Source organism: Canis lupus, chromosome 15 (genome assembly GCF_003254725.2).
Source record: "Canis lupus dingo isolate Sandy chromosome 15, ASM325472v2, whole genome shotgun sequence".
NCBI classification, from domain to species: domain Eukaryota; kingdom Metazoa; phylum Chordata; class Mammalia; order Carnivora; family Canidae; genus Canis; species Canis lupus.
The window spans coordinates 23,404,612-23,416,343 of NC_064257.1; the positions used below are offsets into that span (position 1 = coordinate 23,404,612).

General features: G+C 37.2%; 1 protein-coding gene across 1 annotated transcript in view; it reads left to right on the top strand.

Annotated features, from left to right (window-relative positions):
- ACSS3 (acyl-CoA synthetase short chain family member 3) overlaps positions 1-11,732 on the top strand; it is a 142,500-nt gene that overhangs the window by 37,225 nt on the left and 93,543 nt on the right. Inside the window, exon 3 of the mRNA XM_025438990.3 lies at positions 8,379-8,567. Within this exon, the coding sequence (XP_025294775.1) occupies positions 8,379-8,567 (189 nt within the window). The remainder of the gene's footprint in view (positions 1-8,378; positions 8,568-11,732) is intronic.

An 11,732-nucleotide genomic window follows, 5' to 3' on the forward strand; every position in this document is an offset into this window, starting at 1 on the left:
ATTTTTTAAACTTAGAATGAAATGTCATATACATTCAGATTAGCACACAGAACATAAGCATAAAGCTTGTTAGATTCTTCACAAACAGAACATGCCCACGTAACTGGATCAGGAGACAAAATATTCCAGGCCCCAGAAGCACGTATTATGCTTCATTTTAGTCATTTCTTTATGGGGTTATTGTTCAGACATCCCCACACCATCCATGATGACATTTACTTGCTTTTGAACTTTGTATAAATTGAATAATAGAATGTACTCGTTTGAGTCTGACTTTTTTATTCAACTTTTTGTGCATGAGGCTCTTTCATTTAAGTTTTCCAAACTGGTTGTATCTATTCGTATTCCCATTTGCAGTATATGAGAGGGCCAGTTGTCAACAGTTGGTATTGAGAATCCCAAGTCGTCTTTACTTTGGGCCTTTTAGGTGAATGTGTGGGGTTATTGCATTGTGGTTTGAATTTGCTTTTCCCTAATGACTCCTGAAATTGAGCTCCTTTTTCCTGTGCTTATTGGCCATTTGTTTCACTTTTCTAAAGTGTCCACTCAAATCTTTTGCCCATTCATTCTCCTGTTGGATTATTACCTGGTTAGGAAGTCAAGGAGAGACTTTCTCACAACTTAAAGAGACCACCTTATCCGTATCTGAAAACCTTAAGAAAAAAAAAATGATGAAGATCCTTTAGGGCAAGTTTTGATGAGTTAAGTGGTTTTAAGGATCCAAAGCTAAGATACTCTCCATTTTAAAAACAATTAATGATGCTGCTACACAATCTACACTGCTGTTTTAACTAGTCCTTCTTTGCAAGGAAATTTAGAAGCAGATGCCCTCCAGTAGAATATCTTAAAATGGGAAGCATTGAGTCAGTCTCATGTTTAGGGCTGTAAATGATCCATCGAACAGGATGCTGTGATAGTACTAATGTTAAAGAGCTCTAGTTATGTTGATTTTTGAGTCTAGCTCAACCTTCGTTTCCCATAAGCCTTATTATTTTTATGAACTCTTTTGTATAATGCCATGTGGTAAAATATGTTTTAGCAGACATATTTGTACTTCATTTTAAATTGTAGGTAAGTAGGCACCAACTACTGATTTAAATTTTTACCAGAATTGTAGCTAGAACTCTGTTTTGAATAACTTCTCACCTTAATAAAATGTAAGTTAGATTAGATTCTGAGAATACTGCCTATAAAGAAAACAAGTATCAGACCAATTTAATAGATATTATAGGAAGGAATAAACTAAATGAGAAAAATAACATTTTCGTGTTTCCTTATATCCTTTTCTCAATGTTTAGAGTCATTCAAAATGTCTAAGCATCAACTCTCAATAACAACAATCCTGAGCCTGATTTTTTCAGGTTGTTTGAAGCATAAACTCACTTCTTTTCACTTCCCTCTATGCCAGAAGCTATTTCTCCATGATTTGAAGTCCAGGACACTGTCTCTGTACCCAGGTTTATTTTTGCTTTTTGCATTATTTATTAATATATCTATTTATTAGTGTATTTCTTGACCAGAGTAATATTCCTTGAGGATAAAGGTGATATTTTATTTAAATATTTGGATTTTTTTGCCAACATAGTATCTAATACAGGCCTTATAGCATAAGCTCATATTATATACTGAATGGATTCATGAAAAAGAACAGCTACTCATCCATTAGAAAGTAAAAGAAAATCTAATCCTTGTCTGAGAGAAATAATTATTTCCAAGAATATCACTTGTCCGCTCTATGTTGTGCTTTTCTTTTTACATCGGGAACCTTTTATTATTTATTTATTAAAGATTTATTTATTTATTTTAGAGAAAGAGAGAAAGAGCAGGGGGGAAGGGCAGAAAGAGTCTTAAGCAGACTCCCCTTTGAGCGTGGAGCCTGACACAGGGTTAGGTCTCAGCACCCTGAGATCACTACTAGAGCTGAAACCAAGTCAGACACTTAAGCGACTGCACCACTCAGGGAAATTTTATTTTTGAATACAGTGAGAATCTTGTTTTAATGCATTGCCTGACTGTGAAGGTTTATATCCTGCCTCACCTACTTGGCTTTCTTGGAAACCTGAAATTCTGGTCCATGGCTTTGATTCTTAGATTTGCTTAATTAATTTATTTTTATCATTAGTTGATAGGTTCTTAGTGGATAATTCATCTTTTCTTCAAGGTGTAACCCCTGACCTCTTAGAAGGTTAACAGCATCAATAGACCATCTTTTTTTTTTTTTTTTAAGATTTTATTTATTTTTTCATGAGAGACACAGAGAGAAAGGCAGAGACACAGGCAGAGGGAGAAGCAGGCTCCATGCAGGGAGCCTGGTGTGGGACTCGATTCCGGGTCTCCACGATCACGCCCTGGGCCGAAGGCGGCGCTAAACTGGTGAGCCACCTGGGCTGCCCCTGGACCATCTGTTTTGAATTCATTTTTCTGGACTAGAATGATGATGGAATCTATTTATTTATTTATAAAACATACTTTGGGATGCCTGATATATATCTGGCACTACTGTGGATATTATAGACTACAGTAGCGATTGATATAATCTTTCCTTACGGGAATATTGCATTCTAGTTAGGGAGATACATTATGAATAAAAAGATAATACAACATAAGTGAAAAATTATACAATACTGGTGAAGAACAATATAACTCTATAGACTGACCTGGGCTGCCATTTTAGATATGTCTGTCAGAGAAAACTACTTGTCACCAAGAAAATGACCCAGTGACACAGACCCAAATACAGCTGAAAGAACCATGTGCCCATTTGAGTGAAAATCAAGTCAGGCAGAGGCCCTGGAATAAGAACAAATGTGGGCCATCAGAGGGCGCCAGGAGGCCAGCAATGAGAAGAAAGTGGAAGAAGGTGAGGTTGGGGAATATCCAGGAGACATCCCATAGGACCTTGTACAACATCCTGAGGACTATATATTTTCTAATAGACTTATTTATTTATTAGAGAGAGAGAGAGAGAGAGAGAAAACATAAGCAGGAGGAGGGGCAGAGGGAGAGGGAAAAGCAGGTTCCCCTACATGGGGCTTGATCCCAGGAACCTGAGATCACAACCTGAGCTGAAGGCAGACGTTGAACCAACCTGGGCGCCCCAAGACTATATTTTATTCTAAGTATGATGGGAAGCTCCATCACTTTGGTTTTTCTGAAGAAGAAACTTTTAGTGGGCAAGATTGGAAACCAAGAGATGACAGATGGTCCAGAAAAGAAATAAATAGGCACCATTTAGCTTAAATCTCCTTAATAATAGCAACATGTGCTTGCATGTGCGCAGGTAAAGGATGCCAACACCTTGTACCTTGTGGAAGCTAGTCCACATTTATATCTTTATGTAGGATCTCTGGCTCTACTTACGAGATTTTTAGAAAGTCTGATTCAACCTTTTATAGAGCAGCCACCTGTAAGTTCCCTGGTTACTCCCCATCTTTCAAGATGTTTTTATGTAGCACACCGTGGAAGGGTTTCTGAATATTCTTCAAGTAGAATCCTAGGAAAAAAAGACTGCTTCCTCAGATATTATAATTGATTTTTAAATTAGTTAACTTTTCTGTGATTGATTAGACCAGTGTTTGCAGTGTGACATCATTGCAGCTTAAAAATATACTTCCTCTTGTCTTCTCATTCATATAATTTTCTTTGACATGGCCCTGAAATTGCCCATAATTATTATCTTTTTACTATAATTTGGACACCAATACTATCTTTCTCATACAAAGATGATTTTCTGTAGATGGGCACGCTTGCTGTTTGTAAAGCAAGTGCTAATTTACTCTACAGGACATAGTCTTTGGTCAATTTCGCCCAATGTTTATATTTGTGTCATGGGCATTGGATCATGAAGTTATACTAACCCACAGACTTCTTTTGAATGAAGATTTTGCAGAATGAATACATATGAAATTTGTTAAATTCATTTTTGTTGTTTATACTAATGTTTTCATTTTATAATTTTAAAATTTAAAGTTCTCGCTTGTATCCAAAATAAGCACATGTGTTCTATGTAAACCAGCTATATGTGTATACCATTTCACGTAACATAAATATCTGTTGTTACATTTTCTTATTTTGTCATTACTATTTATTTATGTTCTTTTTCCCTGGACTCTGCATTTCTTTGCTTTAAGGACTATGTCTTCCTATGTTTGCATCTGCAACCTTGACTTCCGTATAGTTACGTATAGTAGATACTGTATAAGTTGAATCAATGACAGGATACTGATATAGTTGAATGTCTTTAAATTAGTACCAAAATAATGATTAATTCATATAGTCTCTTGTGGGAAGAAACAAATAGTGCTGTGTCTAAATGTATATGTACATTCATTTTGTTTCTTCAGGTTTCCTTCTTAGTTCAGTTACCCTCATGCTAGAGAGGGGTGTGGCCTGACCATGATTGCATAGCATGTGTACCGTCCTTGCCATCAGACTGAAAACTAAATTTGGTGGTATGTGAGTGATATAAAAAGATTAAATTGTTGATAAATTAAAACACAATTTTAAGATGCAAAAATGAATATGGATTGGGTGAAAGACACATGATTCAACTTTTCCTTTATTGAAAAACTATATATACAAGATATATGTTAAATGTTTTCCCTTTGGATAGCAATAGAAATGATAAATTTGCATTCTGATATCTATGGTAGGATGAGAATATTAACATTGGACAAAAATAATATCGAATTTCCTTCTCCTTGATAATTTTCCTTCTGAAAGTCAGTAAAACAAGATGAGCCCTGAAATAGCAATAATCAAATTGCCCTTTGTGTTGAAGTTTCATAGCACTTTCTTTGAGGGATTACAGACTCTCAGGTGACTGGGGTTTTTCCTCGTATTGTTTGCTGTTGCTTACACTTATTTTCAAAATGATTTTATCTGTGTAGGAAACAAGACTTCTGCATTCTGTTCTAAGACTCCCATATTTACTCTCTCTAGGTACAATGTTAGTATGAAACATTTTTTTATTTCACATTTTCATTGTTTTTTTAAAGATTTATTTATTTATTCACGAGAGACACGAAGAGAGAGAGGCAGAGACATAGGCAGAGGAAGAAACAGGCTCCCTGCAGGAAACTCCATGTGGGACTCGATTCCGGATCTTGGGATCATGACCTGAGCCAAAGGCAGATGCTCAACCGCTGAGCCACCCAGGCGTCCCTCACATTTGCATTTTAAACCAATGTCCATTTATTTTTCTTGCTATGAGCTAGCATTTGCTTTTCATATGCCTATTTTTTAGAAGTCTCACCAGAAATGTTTTCCCATGTGTTTTTATTCATATATATACACGCATACATACATATAATTCCATAAAGGTATACAATCTACATATATACATATATGAAATGTCTGCATTTAGCCCTGGACACTACTGAAAAAGAAATTCTAGCTATTGATAATGTATAACTTTTCTCTAGATCAACTCTGATGTGGTTAGCACCGTATCAAAACATTGAGTGGGTGCAGGAAGCAAGGTTAACAAGGCCAGAGGGACGCCATCTAGCGCTGATACAGCTCTGCTGCAGCCTAATTTGCTGAAAGTTGTCTTCAGGGAAGTGTTTCACAATTCAGATGCCTGACCAAGCAGATAATGAGAAGTGGGTGGGGGGAAAAATTCATTATCCGTATATATCACACCTTTATGGTTATAGAACTATGGTGTAAGCATATAACATAAAATAAGATTTAAAAGAATATATTTCAAACTCAGGATGGGAAGTAAAATTCATGCTCTGTGATTAATGGCGCCAAGGAATGGTGAGTTCAACGTAGTAGCTTATCATCAGTTTCAGGTGCTTGGTATCATTCAGGAACAGAAGCCCAGTGTTGCTAGACTTTACAAGTTTTCAGGAGAATTTAGAAATCTGGGTTTGTATATGAAACCTCCTCATTTAAATATGTTGGCTCTTTTTACAAATTTTTATTTGTATTATCTTTTTAAGATTTTATTTATTCATGAGACACACAGAGAGAGGCAGAGGCACAGGAAGAGGGAGAAGCAGGCTCCCCATGGGGAGCCAGATGTGGGACTCGATCCCCGAACTGGGATCATGCCCTGAGCCAAAGGTAGACTCAATCACTGAGCCACTCAGGTGTCCCTTTTTTTTTTTTTTTTTTTTTTAAAGATGTGACTTAACTCCAACTTAAATACATTGTGGGGTCACATTTGGTCATTTTGAGTTTTTTTTTTTTTTTTTTCAAAAAAGTTCTTAAATTCATTGATTTCATTTCTTTCAGAGGACAGAGGTTTGGGGCATCTTACAGCAACATTGTGAAGTGAGGTTGGAATACACAGTTACTGAGTCACTGCCAGATTGGGTCTTGGTTGAAGATCATTTTTATTCAACAATAGACGCTATTCAAGATACTGAAGTTATAGTTGTAAATAGGACAAACTCTTCACAATGGTCTCTCCTAGTGCTGTACCTTAAATGGGATACCCAGTATCCCATTTCTATGGGGATTGCACCCTGAGGGTGTCGATATAATTTTCCAGTGTTTTTCTTGATCTTGAGCTCCATATAGAATTTAAGTTCATGATTTATATCCCTGTGGTATATCTTTCTCATAACTTTTTGCTGGGTAGCTTTGAGTTCTTAAAAAATAGCACTAAATTCTAGCGTGCAAATGGGGAGAACAAAACACTAAGAGAGTTGTTTGTTACTTTCTTTCACCAGAGTCCTTAACTTTGACCACATCTCTCCCCCTCTGCAGAGGGGAAGTGAATAAACAGAAAAAGCAAGAATGATCAGGATTCCAAATCCTTTGAACTTGCTGAACAAGTAGGAGAGGCAGGATGAAATCAAAGGATATAAATAGCACTGTGGCCCAATTCCTTGGCTCAGGCCTCCTCTGTTCAGTATCTTGAGCACTCCCATCCAAAGGCAAGCCATAGTCCTTCCCATTGCCCATTGGACCCCTACAGGCCCTTTCTTTAGCTCTCTGACCTGATCTACGACCATTCCTCACTTGTTCTTTCTGTTCCACCCTGGTCTCCTTGCTGTTACTCCGTCACATCACAAATAATCCCCTTGGGCCTTTGTACTAGTCTTCTCTCTGCTTAGGGATATCCAACTTATTCTTAACTTGTTTGTGTCCTTTTTAGGGAGGTCTACCCTCGCTGTCCCCTTGAGAATTATATCCCCTGCATTCTCAGTCGCTCTATTTTGTTCTACTCCACCTCCCCCACCCATAGTACTGATTACCTTTTAACATGGTACGTAACTTACTCATGTTTACTGTAAGGGTTTACTCTTCTGAAACATAAGTTCTCTGAGGATAGGGATCTTGTTTTGTTTACAGATGTATCAGAAAACAGTGTCTTCCATATAACAGGCACCCAATATACATTTGTTAAATGAAAGATTATTGAGGGATACCAGGGTGGCTCAGAGGTTGAGCGTCTGCCTTCAGATCAGGGAGTGATCCTGGGGTCCTGGGATCGAATCCCGCATCGGGCTCCCTGCATGGAGCCTGCTTCTCCCTCTGCCTGTGTCTCTGCTTCTCTCTCTCTCTCTCTCTCTCTCATGAATAAATAAATAAAATCTTCAAAAAAAAAAAAAAAAAAAGAATGTTGACTCTCTTATTCACTTAGGCCTGAGCATATTTTACACAGTTTTGGTCCCCAAAACATATATTGAAGGTAAAAGAACTTTGTATGTTTGATCTCAATATAGAGGGCAGTCACTTTGTATAGGTAATTAGTAGGAAAAAAAACTGTAAAGAAAAGGTAATTGGTTTCAGGCAGTAGAAAGGACAAAGAATATGAGTTTGAAAGACTTGCGATGGCAATGTGGCTGCATCATATATTACCTCTCTGGTCCAGGTTTAACTATTTGTTATATCTGAATCTCAGTTATGTTTATTTAAATAGTTATAATAATAACAGAATCCATCCTATTTACCTTCTAAATGTATGATATGGTTTCTTTCCTTACACATACTTACCTCTTTTAACAGTTAACCCAATGTATATCAAAATTTCCATTACGTTACTTTTCTGTTCACTCGACAGATTTGCCCTTTAGAATAAAAGCTTGTGTTTGTTTCTCATTGTTTTGTTCTCAACTTGAAACACAATGTCTGGCATATCACAGTTGCTCAGTAAATATGTTGCTGAATGAATAATTAAGCAAATTTAAGCCACAGAGTTTATACGGCATAATAATAGTAAGTTGGTTTATAGCCAAATATTGTAATACAGGTGTCTGTTATTACTGTGACTAAGCTTCCATCATCACCAAATATGTCTATCTCAGCCTTCTTTAAACCGCTACCAAGAGGGTGACCATCTTCCTGTGTTACTGTCTTAATTTACAAGTTGAGTGAAATAACACAGAAAACACTTGGCTGATGTAATGATTTTGTTACAGGTCTCTAAGCTGGCTGGTGTTTTGGTCAAACATGGTGTCAAGAAAGGTGACACTGTGGTTATCTACATGCCCATGATCCCACAGGCGATGTATACCATGCTGGCATGTGCAAGGATAGGAGCCATCCACAGTCTCATATTTGGGGGATTTGCATCCAAAGAACTAAGTAGTCGTATTGATCATGCAAAGGTAAGTGGTTTATTTGGAGAAATCAAGTAGTAGCTACATAGAGGACAGCCACATTTATCTGTGAATGGACCATCTAAGAGTGATTTGTACTTATGAGATCCTCCTTTCAAATGGAAAACAAAATTTGTGTTTTCTTTGGCATACATATATTAACCAAAATTTTACTTTGGGGTTAGTCTAATATGAAAAACATCTTGCTAGGTGCCGTAAAGCATGTAAAATATAGGAACGCCTGAGTGGCTCAGTGGTTGAGTGTCTGCCTTTGACTCAGGGCGTGATCCCTGGGTCCTGGGATCGAGTCCCACATCAGGCTCCCTGCAGGGAGTCTGCTTCTCCCTCTGCCTGTGTCTCTGCCTCTCTATCTCTGTGTCTCTCATGAGTAAATAAATAAAATCTTTAAGAAAAAGAATATAAAATATAAGATTAGGTGCATACCATTCAAGTTAGCTTGCCATATTTGGGTATATAAGACATACAAGGAAAATAATGAATAACCAATGTATTCATTAACACGTACTTACTAATTTCCTCCTGTATGCCAGGTACTATCCCTTGAACTGGATAGTGAGTGATACTTATTAAATGGATAGGACACATAGTAGTTTTATAATGTACATACTTCCAGGAATGGTGGTATAAGCACAATGGTTAAGAGGGATACCAGGGAAGAGTAGAGTTACATGGTTAAATGGGGGTGCTAGAATAACAAACTTGATAAGGCTGCTGTGAAAACCTCATTGAAATATTGAATTGAAAATATTAAAAAAAAGAAAATATTTAACACAGTGCTCAGGATATAGTACTTACTTATTTTAAAAAGGTTAGCTATCATCTATGAATTTAGAGTAGGAATCAGCCAACTTTTTTCTGGTAAGTTACCAATCTAGTAAATATTTTAGACATTGTGGATTACAGATGGTTATAGCAACTCCTCAGCTGTGCTGTTACAGCACACAAGCAGCCTTACACCCTGCATAAGCGGAAGATATGACAATGTCCCAATAAAACTCGATAGAAAGATGCTGTGGGCAGGGTTTGGCTCTCAGCCATCGTCCACAAACCCCTGAGTTAGAAAAAGGAGTGATTTCTTTTAGTTGGGATGGCCGAAGAAGACTTCCCTGAGTTGAGATTTAAGTTAGATCTTGGCTTAAGATTCAGCTTGTTGAATGATTGATATCGTGAGGATCCAAAAGGAGAGAAAAAGAATAGAAGTCTGGCTGTAGACAATAAGTATTGAATTTATTTTATTTGGAAGACAATGAGGAGACAGAGGTGGCTGAAGAGGGAGGGGTGGGGAGCTTGCAAAGGGAATTTTTGTCTGAACCGAGTCCTGTAGACCTTGACCAGTGCAAGTTTTTGAGCAGGTGGGTGTCTTGTTTTAAGCAATGCTCAGAGGAGGCAAGTCTTGCAATATGATGGGAGCGGGAGAGAGGCAAGGGGTTGGAATCAGACCCTTTGGCAGGTGGTCCCTTTGTGAAGTAATGGACAATGTGCAACAGAGTATTAGCAGCGGGAAGATTGAGGAAGGAGGTCATTATGGGAATAATAGATGGTTGACTTTTACGAGTTTCACAAGCCCGAGATGAGACATTCTTAATGTAGGAACTAATATGTGTTGAGGGTCCCTTGGATGCAAGGCAGAGAATATTTGCATATCTGACTTCATTTGCTAATAGATCAGTTATTAGAACTAGAAAGCTGGTTTGTGGACTAACTGGATAGAGTTTTTCCTCTCTTTTTCAAACACGTAGAGCTAGTGCTTGTGAAGGTAAATCTAGGGGAAAATAGTAGTCAGCACTAACCTGCAAACCAGTGGGCAGTTGGGGGGCTTCTTTGAGGAAGCTATAGACTCCAGCAGTTTAGCTATAGAAATCCTAAACACCATTTGGGTAACAGTATGAGATGCACTACATGTATTTTTTACATTTTAAGGAAATTATATGATGTGGGGAAATTGAGATACGTAAAAATGAAGATTTATAAAATATAGACAATATCACTGGCTAAGTTTTCATTCATCATACATGATGTAGGAAAGATGGTAGGGTTCAAAGCCAATGGCCAAGAAAGAATTCTTGAGGCATTTTTGGTGCAAAGAGATGGTTTTATTAACACACAGGGACAGGACTCTTGGGCAAAAAGCTGCCCTGGGGTCATGAGGAGTGGCCCAGTATATACTTTCAAGCTGGCAAGGGGTTAGGGATAGCTGAAGCCTCCCAGGTATTTTGGAAACAAAGTTTCCAGGATCTTGAGGGGGCTAACTATTGTTAGGAAAAGATAATTTATTACTGTTTAGTAAAAACTCAGTCATGAGACCCTTTAGATGCATATTGGTGGGTCATATGCTTGGAGGATGATTGCCAACATGTATCTTGGGGTGTAGAGATAAAGAAGGTTTCCAACAGAATTTTTATATGTTAAAGTAGACTCAGGATCCTGGGGGTTGAGCTAAGATGGCCTTTTGGCCTTAGCAAAGTATTAACATCGAGGCAGCAGAGTTTCTAGAGGAAGGTCCCTCAGCCTGTTTCAAGGACTTATTAATATGCCTATGACTAAATGTCAATGGGCTGTAGGTAGTAAAGAAATTTGCTAATTTTTCTTCTGCCTTTGTTTCCCACATGAACACACACACACACACACACACACACACACACACAAACTGTTAAGGAGTTTAGGCAATCGGTGTATATTCTTATGGATATGACCATTGAGCAGGTCAAGTTAAAGGTGAGAAGGTAGAGATATATATAGATACATGTATATCTGAGATACTTGGATAGAATTAATATTTGAAATCAGGAATGATTTTGAGGTCATGATTTTCAAATAAATTGGCTCAGGAAAAAGCTTTATTTTAACAGATGAAGATGGAAAGACTGACTATACAGTATCCTAACAAGTCCGTCTAGACCAAATAAAATCTCCAATAAAAGGCTCTTAATAGAAATGTAGAAGGGATTCTTTTTTGAGAGAAAGAGTCTAATTTTGACTTTATTAAATTATTCAGGTTTTAATATATTCTCTATATATTTTTAATTTGATATGGAACTTACTTTCATTTATTCTGAATTCTAATCTTAGGGAATGTTGTCTAGAGTTATTTTCGTATTATAGATATTAAAATGTGAATTCTATTCAAATGTTGGATCTTTAAAAATATAATAA